This window comes from Spermophilus citellus (genome assembly GCF_964194105.1).
Source record: "Spermophilus citellus genome assembly, chromosome: 4".
Taxonomy (NCBI): domain Eukaryota; kingdom Metazoa; phylum Chordata; class Mammalia; order Rodentia; family Sciuridae; genus Spermophilus; species Spermophilus citellus.
The window spans coordinates 116,694,330-116,711,490 of record NC_138185.1 but is presented as its reverse complement, the minus strand read 5'-3'; the positions used below and the strand labels follow the sequence as shown (position 1 = coordinate 116,711,490).

Below are 17,161 nucleotides of genomic sequence, written 5' to 3'. Positions count from 1 at the left end.
CACATGACTCAGAATGGTGGTGCTTTTTGCTTTAGTTTGGGGAGCAATTGGGAAGCAGGTCTGAAATACTCATAACCAAGAAGCTGCCCAGGTGTAGGAACTTTCTCTGTATAGGAGTTCATAAGTTTTTGCTGCTCCTTCCCTGTGGAACTTGGGTTTCTTTTTCTCTACCTACCTCAGATGTTATTCAGAGGCTGTATTAATCTGCCTAATTCTTAACTCTTATTTCTCTAGAGAAGGAATTTTTAAAACTTATTTTGCAGAGAAGGCTAACCTTGTCTTATTCCTACTTTTGCCCTAAGCTCTGGAAGCAAGTTTTATGTTCTAGCTACCTATCAAAACATGTCCTTAGGGGCTGAGGACTATGGCTCAGTGGTAGAATACATGTATAAGGCATGGGGTTCAATTCTCCAGCACCAAAAATAAGTCACAGTAAATAAGTAAGCAAGCAAGCAAAACCACCACATCCTCAATAAACTGTTCTTGTTAAGGTATAAATATATGATTAAGGACTTGCTGCTTTATCCCTACAAAGAGCCAGAACTTGTGCCTCTGGATAGGGTAATCTCCAAGCTCCTGAGCCTTTTTGAGATTCACAGAAGCTTCACTGTCTGTGTCGTCAGAGGGAGCATGTCAGGAAGAGCCCCCAGGTATTGTAAGCACAGGCCAAGAGTGTTCAAACAGGTCTTTACTGGTCTGGCCAGGGAAGGCCAGAGCCTCAGATAAGTCATTGATGGGCTTCCTCTCAGCTGTGTTCCCAGCTGCATGAGCTGCACTGGTCAGAGCTGACTTTGAAGCTCCCTTGTGAGTCAGAGCTGGCTGACTGCCTGCCATGGGAATCTTGCCACCTCCAACCCCACCACCCTCTGCAGAGGGGCTCTAGGACCTGCTCTTTCAGTTCTCTTTGGTAGTGGCTAAGGTTTGGGGAGGGGCAGCCTAAGGCAAGAGAAAGCATTAAATGGTGCTGACCTGTATCTGGGAAGGTGTCCTTGCTACAAGTATTTTTTTCAACAGGTTAAGTTTTTGGAAAAAGTTACTCAGTTTCTCCCCTATATCTTTATTATCACTTTTGATTTTATCTTTCCACCTTTTTAATATGTTTGCCTTTACATAGTTGTAATAATATACACATAAAATATTTTGTATCCTGCTTTTATCATTCAACATTATATGTTACCAGCATTTTTTCTGTATCTTTATATACCTTCACAAATTTGTAAGGCTATATCATTTTAAGGCTTCCATAGATTAGACTGTACCATAATTTTTATTCATCCTTTACTGTTGGATTCTTGGTTTGTGGGTGTTTTTATTACTTTTTAAAATATAATTTCAAACTTACATAAAGTTGCAGAAATTTACCCAAATTTATGAAGTATTCACATTTTACCCCCTTTGCTTTATGATTTGCTTTATCTACTGAATTTGCATGTTGTATTTTCTGAATCATTGGAAAATAAATTGCATACCAGTGAATCCCATGGCCCCAGAAACTTAAGTATGTATTTCCTTAAGAACAAGAACCTTCTCATGTAAGTACAGTTATCAAAACCAGGAAGTTGAACACTTATAAAATACTTATCTAATGATGGTTACCATATTTAAATTAGTCATTTGTCCCCATAATGTCCTTTGTATCAGTTCTCTTTTTCCTTATGCAGGATCATGTGTTACTTTTATTTGTGATACATGATTACGTTTCTCTCTTTTTTTAAAAATTATTTTTGTTTTGTTTTTGTAGTACTGAAGGTTGAACCTAGAGCAAAGCCCTATCACTGAGCTACATTCCCCAGCCCTACCTGTATCTCCTTTAATGCAGAAGAGTTCCTCAGCCTTTGTCTTTCATTATGGTGACATTTTTGAAGAATATAGAAGTGATGTGTTCTCCATGCATCTGAAGTTGGCATATGATGTTGTTTGTCCCATTAATGTTGATGATAAATCTGATCACTTGGTTAAGTTGATGTCTACCAGGTTTTTCATTTTAAATTTGCTATTCTCCCCTTTGTAATTAACAAGTAGTTTATGGGAGATACTTTGAGATCATACAAGTATTTTGTTCATCCACAGTTAATAGCATCCATTGGTAACTGGTCTTGCCTGAATCAGTTATTATTATAAGGATTGAGCAGTGTTATTTTCCATCTCAGTCATGCATTCTACATTTATTGGTTGGCATTCTCCTAAATAAAAACATTCTCTCTCCCCATTTATTTTACCACTTGTTTATCAGTATGGAAACATGGATTCCTACTGTATTGAAATTCAAGCTGTTACTTTGACTTTATTTTGCTCAAACTGTCCTACATTGGTAGCAGGCTCCTGTGTCTTTAACTTTTGAATACTTTACTTTCTGGCATAACAAGATGTTCTAGGCCCATCTTGTATCTTCCTTGCCTCAGCCCTAGAATCAGCCATTTCTCCAGGGAGCTTTGATTCTTGGGAATGAAATTTAGAAACCAAGTTTGGGTGTTGAGTGTGCTTGTGTCTGGGACATCTTGCTGCAAGGTTTTTCCAGACAGGACAAGAAAATATATAGAGGTAAAAGAAATATTGAGAGAGGTAGAGATAGATCACATAAGTAGATATTAAAAATCATGGGGTGGGAGGCTGGGGTTATAGCTCAGAGGTTGAATGCTTGCTTCGCATGTATGAGGCACTGGGTTTGATCCTCAGCACCACATAAAAAAAGATAGTGTCCATCTACAACAAAAAAAAAATATTAAAAAAAAATCATGGGGGGGCTGGTGTTGTGGCTCAGTGGAAGGGCACTCGCCTAGCACGTGCAAGGCCCTGGGTTTGATCTTTAGCACCACATAAAATAAATAAAATAGAAGTAATGTGTCCAACTATAACTAAAAAATAAATATTTTTTTAAAATCATGGAGTGGGGAGTGCTCAGTGTAGAGCACTTGCCTAGCATGCACAAGGCATAGAGGGTTCAATCCCCATTACCACAAAAAGTAAATTCTATCATGAATTCACATTGATAGTTGTAGTCTAGCCCTATAGGCTTGCTCTGTCCCCTTTCCACATTTGCAATTCTTTTCTCCACAGAGACTTATTTTTAAATTAACTTCTCTGTGCTTTGTTAAGTTCTGTCCAATGATCATCTTGATGTTTCATTATTTCCTTGGGATGGATGCTCCTTGGGTTTCAAAACTTCCCTCTGGGTCTGCTGTGTCTCAAAGCTGATGGGCCAGTTGACTTCAGGGCTTATGCATTTCTGTGCAGAGTTTATAGACATGGAAATCAAGAAGGCCAACAGCAGGTGAGGGGTACGGATCCAGAAGCCTCTACAGGGAATAACAGGCACAAAGGAATAATAAATAAATGACACAAAGAAAGGAGACTCAGGGGGAAGAAATTGATGAGAATGTGATGTTTGAACTGTGTCTTAAAACGTGAAGAGGTGTTTGTTCCTTCTACCAGGACCATTCTGCTTTCCTTGTCTGCCTGATAGTCAGAGGTGGATACTGATATCTAGGGACATACAAGTGCTTGGTATGGCCAGAGTTGAATCAGTGAGGTGAGAGTAATGAGCAGAAGCTGGATCATAGTGCCTGAGAATTCGTGAGGCCCTTTGAACGTTATCCTACAAGTACGGGAAGCTACTGAAGGGAAGTATTTGTGATTTAGACATATCAGAAGGTGTCAGACTGGAGGTGGAGATTGCTGCCAGGCTCTATACAACATCCGCAGGGATGAGGCCAGTAATAATGGAGTTAGAACTCAGGGAAAGGTTTGGAAGGTGGAGATGCAACCACTGGGACCTGGCCACTGACTTGATGAGAGACCTGAGGGAGGGGAAGGTAGTTGGCATGGCCCTCAGGTATCTGGCTTGAATATTAGACACAGATTACACATTGTAACACAAGCTACACAGAAGGCAAACAGGTTTAGAGCAGATGGGAGGGGAAGCAGTGGGGACAGTAAAGCTCCTCTGGAGGGGATGAGAGGCTGGTGGTTAGAAGTGGGAGATACAGAGCTTTATTTAAAGGCTGGGCAGACTTAAGCATGTTATAGAAATTCAGAGGAGAGAAAGGGAACAACTCTCAGAGTTGTGTGTGGGAATAAAGGCAGCCCAGAGAGTGGAAGGGAACAGTTCCCATGCTCAGAGGGAGCCTCACTGCTATCTGCTGTGAGAAAGAAATCTATTGGAGGAGGGAAGGCAGAAGAAGGGTTCATGCCTCCTCCTGGTAGGGACACTCTGTTTACCTATTTGAACCAAGAGGTTTAGACAAAATGTATGGAGATAAGTCTACAGTTACCCTGCTTGCCCCTTGGGTTGTTTCCTCAAGAATTTCTGGATTCCATCTGAAGGTGAGGAAGTAGAGCTGGGGGAAATGTAATATTCAGTATAAGTATTCAGTGACAGAATAAGTAAGTGGAGTAGAAATAAAATAGAGAGAAAGTGTCACATAAATATTAGTAACTTTAAACTCTTCCCAGAAGACTTTTAGTACTGGGGATTAAACTCAGGGGGCACTTGACCACTGAGCCACATCCCCAGCCCTATTTGTATTTTATTTAGAGACAGGAGACAGGGTCTCACTGAGTTGCTTTAGCACCTCACTTTTGCTGAGGTTGGCTCTGAACTCGCCATCCTCCTGACTCAGGTGCCCGAGCCTTTGGGATTACAGGAGTACACCACCACGCCCAGCCCTCCCAGAAGACTTTTATTATTAATGCACCTATAGTTGGGAACTCTAAAGAAAATAAGGAATGGTTTTTCAGAAATTCAAATTTTAAAAAGGAGAATTGATGGAAACCTCAAATATGGGCAAAGGTCTGGTTGGGCAGAGCGTGGTGATGGAAGGAGTGTCCTTTGCTGAGCATACTTAGGTCCCACATGAAGTTGAAGCCCATGGATTCTGAGTGACATCTAACCACAAGGTGTGGGATTTTTCCCACTGGTACTTGGCAGCTTGGAGGAAATGGAGGGAAAGAGAAGAATAGTGATCCCTGCCCTTGCAGAAAAGGACACATCTTTGCTGCTGTCGGCACATCCCTTAGCTATATACTTTGTCTTTGGAGATACTGAGATTCTCTGTGCCATGTTTGAGTTAAGAAATAGAAATGGACAACAACTCAATCCTATCCTCTGAACCTTGGGAATGGAGCATACATCACTATCCTGGGATACCAGTTGTGTGGCTTTGTGTTGGTTATATGTCTTTATCACTTCTTGGCCCCAGCAAAAGTCTGGGTTCAAAACAGATGCCAAATAGATGTGTTACATGATTATTCAGTTGCAGGCTCTGCTGCCTGGCATTCACAGCTGTCTGTGAGAGGACCCAGCTCACCTTGCCCTGTTTATCTCCCAGTCCTCAACAGTGCTAAAGTCTCATGGAAACTGATTACAAACATGCTTTTTCCCTTTCTCATTTCCATATGACGGGATGAGCCTTTGTTAATTCTGGGCTTTGTACCTGTGGCATTCTTTCTCAGTTCCCATTTCTTATCTTCAGTTTCAGAATTATACCAGTCTGAAATAGGCATTTTTCAACATTATGGATGGGCACGTAAGTGTAAGGAGATGGAGGGCATTTGCCAATATGTCAGTGAGGATCCTCATAGACACTTCCAGAAACCAGGCCCATGAAAACTAACCACAGATGCCCATTGTAAATGGTGTTGTTTGTTTACAGTTGCAAAAACTGGAATGAATCTAAATTTGTGTCATGAAAGGATTAAATGAATTATGGTACAGTCATACAGTTGGCTATTATATAGCCATTGAAAGTGATATGTAGTTATATTCATTGACAAGAAAAACTCATTTTTGAGTGAAAAAAGCAGGTTATAGAATTGCATGTATGATATGATCCTCATTTTATAAAATTTTATATATGGGAAGGATGTTAATTAAATTGTTTACTATGATTGCCTCTAAAGATGGAATTTTGCATTACTTCCAGTTTTTTATGCCATTTATATTGCTTAAAATGTCTGTGTATTATCTTTACAAGTAGAAAAATCAAATAAAGCTATTTTCATTGTGGGAGAACAATTTAGTGCATCCTTTGGGGCCTACTTCATATATAAATTCTCTGAAAAGCTTTGTCTGATCCACTTTATCTGATCCGCCATCTCTATCCCAGACAGGAATGGGAACTCCATCTCCTGTACCTCTTGTATGGCACTGTATTTATTGTCTTTGTAAACTCTGGTCTCTACCTTATGCAATGGCTCTCTGAGGTTACCTCATTGGCCTCCTGTGCAATGAATTCCTTAATATCATAGAGTTTATATTTTCTACTCATCTTGGTAGCCTATGGGGGTAGTTGCTTTTCTGTAGCTCCACATCATTGCCATATGGCCACTGAGGACAGATCTTGAGGTTTTTCAAACAGTTATGAAATCTGGCAATTTTGGGACTCAGTAGGCCCTACCATGGTTGGTAAGACTAGTGATCAGAGCCTTAGGTGGGGCCTACAGGCTGCCCCATGATAGCCACCTGCCTCATCAGGCTTGCCTGAGATAAGGCTTCTCCCCTTTGGCCCTTGTCTGTTGTGGAAATGCCCCTGTGGCTAAGATGACCAGACCTCTGGGACAGAAACTCTACCCACCCAAGGCAGCTCAGAAAAAGCCAGCTGCTCATCCTCCATAGGATGTACTTTGTCTGGGTCCAGAAAAAAAAAAAAAAAAAAAAAAAAAAAACAGAAAAACCCTGGCCAGTCTGAGATAGAACCTTTCACTAAAGAGATGTGACAACTGTTTCCAAATGACTCTTCCCTCCAAGATTTATTGCTTTTTAGCTTCCCCTTCCATTATGAGTGGCAGCAATGATGACCACAGGGACCCAACCAGCAAGTCTCTGTGAAGTGGCACATCAGCAGCCTCACTAGCAAAAAAGATGAGGTGTACCTTACAGGCAGGAACATGTGTAGGTCAAAGGACAGACTGCCCCCAGCAGCCTCTTCCCACTGTGGAGCCTCATTATTTCATTAACTATAATAAGAATTGTTGCTTGTTATCTGCCAGGCATTGTGCTCAGGGCTTTAAGACATCTCTACTCCAGTACCTTCAACTTACCAGGTAGTCATCATTATCTACATTAAAATACTTGAGGCTCAGAGAACAAGCAGCTTGCTCAGAGCTAAGTTAGATTCTAGGTTCTTAGCTCTAGACAACACCCCAGAGCTAACAACCTACTAAGACATTAACCTACAAAGTTCTTAAAGACCTCAATAAATCCATACAGTATGCCTGTTAAGGACAAATCCATCTGGGCAAATGCTCTACCAGTTAGCTGCATTCCCAGCCCTTTTTATTTTATTTTGAGACAGAATCTTGCTGAGTTGTCCAGTCTGGCCTCAAATTTGAGGTCCTCTTCCCTCAGCTCCTGCATAGCTAGGATTACAGGCATGTGCTACTGCACCTGGAACAAGTCCCATTTTGATACTGACCTGACCTTGTAAGTGTATGAGCCTCTCTGACCCCTTTGAGATCCTCTTTCCCCTAGGAGCAGCCATTAGAAGTCAGAGAAGCAAGTCTAGTAAACAGCTGGGGACCTTTAATGCCAGATACATTTGTTGAACCAGGCTTAGTGACATATGGTTTGAAGAGTGTTAGAAAGTTGTCTCCCAAGATAAATCTGCTGTGCCATGAAAAGTGCCGAGGCAGTCTCTGCCAGCTCCTCCTGATGCAGCCCTGGGTGAGCAGCTGAGCTGCCTCTGTCATATCTGGGCAGAGGAAAAGAGGCTCTGAGGAATGACACTGCTGGCTGGGGCTGCAAGTCTGGAACCTGCTTGACCCTGAAAAGCAGGTTGCCAACCTGTCCTGAGCCTGGTTTGCCCTCATGGCTCTCAAGACATTTTCTATAGAGGTGCCTTCTAATCCAGCTCTTTCCAGAACCACTTCTCACCCTTGGGCTTCACTCTCCTGTTTCTAAAAATGAAGAGTTTAGACTCTGTCAGTAACTTAAAAATCGTTTTAGAGAACTCTTTTTAAGGTATCTTGTTCCAAAATTCAATATTATAACGTAAAAATTGTTTTTAAATTTTATTATTTCAAATTAATAAAATGTACTTATTAAAAAGGTAATCAGTAGGAACCCTGAGGTGGTTGTGATGAATAGAATAGTTGCTGATTTACACCAAGCTCTGCTTCCAATTTATTTGCTGTGTTTTTTTTTTTTTTTTGGTTGTGCAATATGGAGAAATATCAGGAAAATCCTTATCACAGAGTTAGTAGCTGAAAGAGTTGTTTTTCAAACTAACCTTTAAAGCTCAGCATACTGAAAGGAATAGAATTTGTTTTTGTTGATAAATAAGTAGCAATATATTAGGATGAACTATATGTAACTGAATCTCGTACCATTTTTGGATTACAAAAACATTAGTTTCATATAATTCAGTTAAAAATAACAGCGAATATTTATTTACTGTGTGTCGGGCCCATGCTAAGCACTTCAGAAGCATGATGTCATTTAACCCACACACAACCCCCCCACACACACACAACTCTCCATTGTACAGATAAGGACTCAGGTTCAGGGGGGCTCTCCAGGATTACACAAGTGACTAGAGCAGGACTTGGGTGGGGCAGGCAAGGCCTACCCTTGCTCAGGCAGCCTCCCATGGTTGGCCCCTCCCTCTGGCTCACCCACCCACTCCCAGAGAAGAATCCAGCCTCTGTGTCTAGCAGCACCCTCTTGCCTGCCCTGCCCAGGAGCTATTTGTTTTCTTAACGGGTTAACCAAACCTCCTGAGCAGCCTTGGAGCTGTGGGTGAAAGGGGGTTTTGTGTGCAGTGGTTTTGTTAGCAATGGTGGAGGGTGAGGGCCCAGCCAAGGCATGACAGAAGCGCAGGCCAGCCAACCCACAGGACCACCACAGGAGCAGGGCTGTGTTGGGGAACATCTTCACCTCAGCATGTCCTGCCTTTTGCTCAAGCCATGATACTGTCAAGCAGCCAGTGTAGCACAGTCCCTTGAGGGGCTGGTGTGGGAGTCCGATATCTACTACATGGTCCCCAGGAACACACGGGGCATCCCCAGGGAACTGTTAAAAATGTCCATGATTAGGCACCACGTAGGGCTCTGAACCCAATCCTCCTGTCTCAGCCTCCCCAGCTGCTGGGATTACAGGCATGTGCCACCACACCCGGCACAACCCCATATTTTCTGATTGCAAAGTTAGCCTCAGCAACAGCGAGGTGTGGGAAGCCATTCTGACATGTGATTGGGTGACTCCCTGTTAAGGGCCTGAGGTGCTTTGGCTCTGTCTTTCCCGACCCTTTCCTGATGAGAGAGCCCATCCGTGTGGGGGTGTGCCTGACCACTGACCCCGGGGACCCAATCACTGACCCTGACCTTGGAGTGCAGCCCCCCCTCAACCTTCATTGGATGGAATTCTCCCCTGAATCTCTTGTTCCCCAATAAAGGGCTACTCCCAGGCGTGTTGGCTCTCTCTCTCTCCTGCTAGCCCTGAGTAATCCTCGCTGCCCTGCTGGGCGGCTAGAGGTGGGAACCAGAGAGGTGAGCCCTCTCGGACCTAGCAATATAAATAAGGTAACTGGTCTGTGTGTTTTATTTCGATCTCTTCTAACTAACTTTATGCCTAGAACCTCATTAATGAAACCACTGTGCAGGCCGCGTGGTAGAGCGAGGCACTTAGCAACTCAGTGAGACCCTGTCTCTAAATAAAATACAGAATAGAGCAGGGGATGTGGCTCAGTGCTTGAGTCCCCCAGTTCAATCCCTGGTACCCCCCCCAAAAAAAAAAAAAGAAAATCTGGGGTCAGGGCCCTAAAATCTGAGATTTTAGGACCTCTAGGGAATAATACTGACTGTGAAAACTTGAAAACTATTGCTGTATAATCTAGATCAAGAAAATGTGATCAATTAATACTTTTAGGCAATTTTCACTCAGCAACTTAGAAATTAAATTCATATACTAGACAGTGATGGAGAAAAGACAGAGATTCTATAGTAAAACAACTCATTCTAAAAATAGAAGTCACTTTGAGGTCTCTACACCCATCATATAAGCCTGGAATTTAACAGTGTTCATTTGCCACACTGACCAATGCTTAAAGTATACAGAAAATAAACTCTTCCTCTGATTGTAATAACTGCTTTGGAATTTATATCATGCCATGTATTGCTCTTTATAGGACAATATTGCCCATAACTTGTTCTATCTCCTCAAAGACACTGTAAATAATACCTCCAGGTCCAGGATCTTGTTTCTCCTTATTTGGATCTGCACCTTTGCACCACAGGACACTGTAGAATTAGGGACCTGCATGTTTACTACAGATGTTTTCAAGTCATTTCTAATGAATCTCAATGAAAAGCCACTGAAGCTTCTCAGGAACATCTGGAAATTAAGTCAAATGAATAAAATGAACACCAGTCCACCAAAAGAGAGAGGCAGAGATGGATGTCTAACCCTAAGATGGAAAAGGGGTTCTTGTAATCCCCTTGCAGCAGACCTTCTAGCCCTTCAGCAATCTCTATCCCCTCTGCACCTCTCTCCCAGGCCTTCTCTCCCCTCCCCAGCCTTTGCTCTACCTCCCCACCACCACCATTTAGCCTTTTTATTTTATTTTTAAAAAAATTTTATTGGTGCTTTATAATTATACATAATAGATTCATTCTTACATATTCTCATTCATATACTCTTTCAATCAACAATTTTTTGTTTTTAGTATATCAGGGCTCAGAACATGAAACTCCAAGGTATGGCAGGTGCTAAATATTTTGAAATAAAGGACTTGGGGACTGGGGATGTAGCTCAGTGGTAGTGTGTGCTTAGCATGTGCAAGGGTTCCATCCCAACACCAAAAATTAATTAATTAATAAAATAAAAAGACTGGAAGGGCCTAAGAGCAAGGTCTCTCTGACCTCCTGCCCTTACTTTCTTCCCTGAAGTGAGCTACAGAAATCAGAATTTCTCTTCTCCAAAATGGGTCACAGAAACTAGAATCACATAAGGTGTAGTGGTACATACTTGGAATCCCAGTTTACTTGAGCAGCTGAGGCAAAAAGATCACAAATTTAAGTCCAGTCTGGACAACCTAGGAAACCCGATCTTGAAATTTAAAAAAAAAAAAAAAAAAAAAAAACAAGGGCTGAGGATGTAGTTCAGTGGTAGAGTGCTCTGGGTTCAATCCCTCATATCAAAAACAAAAATACAGAACCCTATTCCCCTAAAGTAAACCATAAACCTAGAAAGGTTATTTACCCTTTCCCTTCTCCCTTGAACACCCTTATTCCAGAGGAATCTTGCCCCACATCCAGGAGAAACGAATGATGATGCACAGAGGCTGAGAAGAATCTGGACAGGCCATGCTGGACTTCCCGCTTAATCCATCATACCCTTTTTGTCCAAAAATGTTTCTATGTGACTATTCATGCTTCATCAGACTTAAGCATGAACCTTGAAATGAAGGCCCCTGGGTCTCTGGGACTTCATTTTGAAAGGGTCCCATATCACATAAAACTTTAATTAAATAAATTTTGCTATGCTTTTCTCTTATTAACCTGTCTTTTGATACAGGAATGTCCATGTGAACCTTATGATGAGTGAGGAAAATTATCCCACCATTCTACCTACCAAAGACCTATGCTAAATGCTTGGCACTGTGGAGACATATAATAAACATATAATAAACATATAATAAACAATAATTACAGACTTAATATGTGCATGAACCAAGTGATATGATGGGGTCAGGAAGGAAGCCTCTCTGAGGAGGTAAGCTTATGCTCAGAATTAGAAGATGAGTCCACCAGGCTAAAAGTCAAGGAAGAGTGTTCCAGGGATAGGAAAAACAAAGACAAAGTCCCAGAGGCAAGAAAAGAACTTGTCAGGTTTGAAGAACTAGAGGAAGGTCACCATGGCTAAAGCCTGGCTTTAATAGTTTGTATAGAAGGATAGAGAATAAACCTTATATTGACTGGGGAGGGAGGCAAGGAAAAGCAGGGAGATCCAGAGACAGAGGGCAAATGGTCATTAGGATGGTGTCCTGAACAGAGGCACTGGTAGGCCCTGAAGGTCAAGGAGGAGCTGGGGCCCTAGAATGCCAGGGAGGAAATGAAACCACACCACTTCTCCTCAGTGTCGGTCATTTCCCTTCCAGGGGACCATACCAGGATGCAGGAAGTTTCAGCTTCCTGATTCTGGGGCCCCGGTGTGATGGAATTTGGAAGGAGAGTATGTGGGACACATGAGACATACCTGCCCCCATTAGGGGGTCATCCTCTGAGCCCCTCTCTGGGGCTGGGCTGGGAATGCATATGTTCTGCTCCCATTCTGAAGGAGAGACGTGAGTCCATCAAAGGCACTCTGTCTTCCCCTCTCCACCAGACCTCCTACCAGATGGTAGGTGCAAGCTCTTGAGGGGAAGGGTATCGCATCTTCACCTCAGCTTCCTTTGTCAGGGGAAGTCAGTGAGATAGAGGGTTCCTGTTATGGAGCTACTGAGTGGAAGCAGCTCTGCTATTGAGTGATGTGGTAAAGAGATGGGAGCAGAGGCCCTTTCAGCATATTGGGTGGAAAAAGTTCCCAGTTGACCCTACTGAAAAAGGTAAGCAAGAGCAGCCTGGTGCCACCTCCCACAGTCCTTTCCTGTTCACTGCCTTTACCTACCTCTCTTACTCATCACCCAACCTCTCTCCAGGGCAAGCCTACAATCAAGCTGCTGTTTACCAGACATCTGCTGTGCTAAGGGCTTAACATGGGTCATCATCTCATTTATTTGAGAGGGTCTCCAGGCTGGCCTTTAATTCCTGCTCTCCAGCCATCCTCCAGCCTCAGCCTCAGCCTCAGCCTCAGCCTCCTAAGTAACTGGGTCTGTCTATAGGTGTGCACCTGGCTTTGCTCAATTATTATACACTCTCCTGAAGGAGGTGTGGTTTTTCTTTTTTTCTTTTTTTTGTGGCACATGGGAATCACATATACTGGCCAGCTCTCTACCACTGAGCTACATCCCCTGGGAGGCATATTATTTCTATTTTGCACGTAAGCAAAGGTCTACACAGAGAGAGAGAATTTTAATATTTATTTTTTAGTTTTCGGCGGACACAACGTCTTTGTATGTGGTGCTGAGGATCGAACCCGGGTCGCACGTATGCCAGGCGAGCGCGCTACCGCTTGAGCCACATCCCCAGCTCAAGGTCTACACAGTTTCTGATACCATTCTGACTGATCTCCAGAGTAGAGCCTGGGTTCCTAAATTACCTCTTCCCTGTAAAATGTCCTTAGAACAGGTTAAGGTTGAAAAATATGAATGGAGGGATGGAAGAAAAAAAATGAATTAAGGGGCCTGTGGATTCTGGGGAAAAGGGATGACAAAGCTGTACTGACCCACTTCTTACCCAGGCATGGTCTCAGCTGGAGTCTCCCGTGCTCCCAAAGGTCAGGCTGAAAGGAGGGAAGGAGACAGGGCGGCCTGGTCCAGGGGAAGGGTCTGAGGAAAGCAAGGAACCTCCGGGAATCGTCCTCTGGGCAGACGCCTCCGCCCAAGCCAGGCGCCACAGACTGGAGTCCTTAGTAGACGCTCAACAAAGAACAGGTGAAATTTTGGCTTGCCCGCGTACCTGGCAGTCGGGCGTTCAGTAAATATTTGACAAACCGATGACTCTCTGCTGAGGGTTCCTCCCCCTTCGCTGCGGCCCCTCCATACCGAAGGGGCGGCGTTCGGCTACCTCCAGCCCGCGCCCTGCCTAATCTTGTCGGCTCAGGACCGGGCTGCGTTGGGGACGCCCCGGGCTGGGTCTGGGGCGGGGCCTGAGGGCTCGAAGGGCGGGGCGGCCGCGCTGGGTCCGCGGGTGGCTACCCCGGGGCTCGCGCTCGGAGCAGTACTTGAGGAGGGGACGCAGCCGGTGCCCGGGCGCGGATGCTGGAAGTTCGCATCCCGTCGGTGGGGCCCGAGGCCGAGGGGCCCAGGCAGAGCCCAGAGAAAGGACACATGGTGAGCAGAACCACTAGTTGGAAAGGGGAGCAGGGATCCGCCGAATTTCTCTACGCCCAGAGCAATAGGAACCTATAGTTCCAGGTCGGGTTCCCATCACAGTCCCGGGATACCCCGACTCGAGGGTTTCGGAACTGCTTGGATTAGCCGGCCTCCGGGTGGTGGCTTGCGCTCTTGGGGGAACGCGTGGAGCAGAGGGGAGGGTCTGCCAGCTTTTTCTCCTGGGTGTTTGGCGGAGCAGGAGATTACCCGGAGAGCGTCTGCGCTCCAAGTTCGCTTTGTGCCTTTGAGCGCGGGAAGGTGAGGGCGTCGCTGAGAGCTGGCCTCGCAGCATCCTGCCGAGGAGCCTCATGCGCACCTCTCCCCGCTAGGTGTTCCGAGTGGAGGTGCTGTGCAGCGGGCGCAGACACACGGTGCCAAGGCGCTACAGCGAGTTCCATACACTGCACAAACGGGTGAGGCGGCGCGGACAATCAACTGATCCCGGTCTAACCCCTGGGTGGAAGGCTGAAGAGCTCTAGTCCCAGCCTCAGCCATCCCCATTACTACCCGAGCATCTGAAGGCCGCAGATTCTAGACAGACTGCCCACTGGCTGCAAGGTCCCGTGTGGAGAGGGCACAAAAGGGCCGATTCCAGCTCACACTGACCTTATCCCTGTGTGCCCACCCCGCTTACAGGCGACCCTAACCCCTGTCCCAATCACCACTCACTAGGGTAGGGCCTGGAGAGGGGTCCAGAGAGGACTCTTGTCTCGGCTCAAGTGGGTTTAAGGGGCTCTGTTGGGATACGTGATGGCGCCTCTGTAACCTCCCGGCAGATCAAGAAACTGTACAAAGTGCCTGACTTCCCATCGAAACGCCTGCCCAACTGGAGGACCAGAGGATTGGAACAGCGCCGGCAGGGCTTGGAGGCCTATATCCAGGTGTGCGAGGGGCATATTCTTTTGCCTCCAGCCTGCTGGACAAGGGGTGTGACCCAGATAGAAAGCAGTGATATGGGAGGGCTCTCACAATTTGGGGGTTGTTCACTACCCCAGCCTCAATTTTCTGAACAGTCGTGAGTTCCAATATCCCTCACTGGATTGTTGAAAGGATTGAGTGAGGCAAGCAGAGGGCAGGTAGTCCCAACTCAATGAAAGCTAGTTCCCTTCCTTTCCAGGGTAAATTTTGAGGCACCCTTATGGTGCAATACCAGTGGAGGTTCTTGCCCACAACAGTGATGTGTGACTGCAGGCTGGACCTTTACTGGGCTCTAACCTGTGCAATCATACAGGGCCCAACACTCAAAAGAGTCTTGTTCTGCTCTCATCGCCTTGAACTTCTTACTTGGAACCAAGTTTCTCACATTTTCATTTGCACTGGGCTGTGTAAATTAGTAGCTGGGTCTAATTATGGTTTCCTCTGTCCTCCTTTCTAGGGCATCCTGTACCTGAACCAGGATGTGCCCAAGGAGTTACTGGAATTCCTGAGACTCCGCCACTTCCCCACTGACCCCAAGACCAGTAGCTGGGGGTAAGGAGGGCCAATGTTCAGGGAGGGCAGGGACTCTTGGCAGCAAGCAGGTGAGGAAAGTTTTTCAGGGTTAGCCCTCTTTCTTCTCACATCTTCCAGGCTCTGGCTTGCCTGGTTCTCTCTCTGGGAGACATGACCTCCCTTAGCAGCTTTCTTGACCCTGGTGGAGCGGCTGTTTTTTGGACAGCCTTCATTACACCAGCTACCTCTACCTCCGGAACTGGCTTGTTACAAATAGAAGCAGTGGTCCCTGGGGACTGAAGTTCTGGGCTGTCTCCACCCCACCCTCACCTCCCAGCCATCCCCAGGCAGCTTACAGTATCTCTCTTCTTTTCAACACCCTGGGGGAATTCCTGCTTAGGGACAGCAGGCAAGTCAAAGCCCTGGCCTGCGTAACTCCTGCTGCCCCCTGGTGGCTGCATAGTAGGAGGTGGGCCTGCAGCCTGGGGCCAGTCCTGTCCCTGTGGTCCAGGTTTTCCCTGCTGATGCCTCCCAAATCCATTTCCTGCTCACCTTTTCCTTTGTGGGTCTTTGGTGATCTCAGTCCTTAGTCTCCACTCCATATGGGATTTTGCCCTGCCTTCTCTCCAGCCCCCACAGCTCATGACCCTTTCTTCCCAGCTCACAGCTGCACCACCGGCCTGTCATCAGCTTTTGCATGGATCCATACATTTCCACTCCTTCTCCAGGTTAGGAGGTGCCTGACCCATGGTGTGCATTTAGGGCTTGGGTACCAGGGCCGGGTGGGTGTGGGCCTACTATTTCTCTGCTCCTGGGACCTCCAGGCAGCACCTCCCTCAGATATCTCTTTGGAGCCACTACCTGCTGCTCCTCTAACCCTGTAGCCTGCTTTGCAGACACCAGTGAAATAAGCTTAGCTCCCTAAGTCTGCATTCCCCAGTGGCCTGGTTTTACCAAGCTGATGTGTGGTGTAAACAGACTGTGGCCAGGGAATGCCAATGCCTCATTTGGGTGGACAGCTGATATCTGCCACCTTGGCAAGGGCTCTATTCCCAAGAGTGGCAGAGGCTGTGACAAAAAAAGAAAAAGCTTAAGAAGCCTACAGACCTGAGGATGGGCCCGTCTCACACCACTCCCCACCCTCCACCATTTTATTTTTATCCTAGAGCTTCTGCCAGATGTGGTGGTGAATGGTGTGCTCCAGGGCCTCTATGGATTCGGTACCAGCCCAGCATCAGCCCAGGCAACACTGGACTGTTACCCAGCTCCTCTGCCACCTATGCCTTGATCAGCCCAGAAGCCTTTGGGCCACCTGTCAGGAGTCATGTGCCTGTCCTGAATTTCATATAAGCAACTAGGGCTGGGTCCTCCTTTGGACTAGACCTAGGACTTAACTACTCTAAACTCAGCTTGCACTGGCAGCTGGGGTGGTAGAATTCAGGTGCTCTTAGAGCCTAGGGGCCAAGGCAAGGCCATGGAGTTGAGGAATAAAGAGAGGAGTCAATTTGGAGTAGACTGAGAAGGTACAGTTGTAGCTGTATTTCTTAACCTAGACCAGAAGATGGCAAGGGTAGTAAAGGCTGAGACATAGAGCTGCAAAGTTCAGAAGCCAGTATTTTATGGGTAGTATCTAGGTACAGGTTCAGGCAGGAGCCTGAGAAAGGAAGCACCTTACAGCTACGAGAGATCCTCGACATGTTGGGATGAACACTTGGGGAATGTATTACAGGTTCAAGAACCCAGCCCACACGCAGATTATAAAA

The 17,161-nt window shown here is 45.7% G+C and overlaps 1 protein-coding gene across 2 annotated transcripts; it reads left to right on the top strand.

Annotated features, from left to right (window-relative positions):
- Positions 1 to 12,555: 12,555 nt before the first annotated feature.
- SNX22 (sorting nexin 22) lies at positions 12,556 to 17,060 on the top strand. Of its 2 annotated transcripts, XM_081291701.1 has the most exons (7): positions 12,556 to 12,803; positions 13,024 to 13,925; positions 14,297 to 14,380; positions 14,744 to 14,848; positions 15,343 to 15,437; positions 16,059 to 16,126; positions 16,565 to 17,060. In XM_081291701.1, the coding sequence occupies exons 2-7, from the start codon at positions 13,851 to 13,853 to the stop codon at positions 16,684 to 16,686; spliced, it is 549 nt and encodes a 182-aa protein (XP_081147827.1). In that variant the 5' UTR covers positions 12,556 to 12,803; positions 13,024 to 13,850; the 3' UTR covers positions 16,687 to 17,060. The 2 variants fall into 2 exon arrangements, with proteins under 2 accessions (XP_081147827.1, XP_081147828.1); XM_081291702.1 differs by lacking the exon at positions 14,297 to 14,380.
- Positions 17,061 to 17,161: the final 101 nt, after the last annotated feature.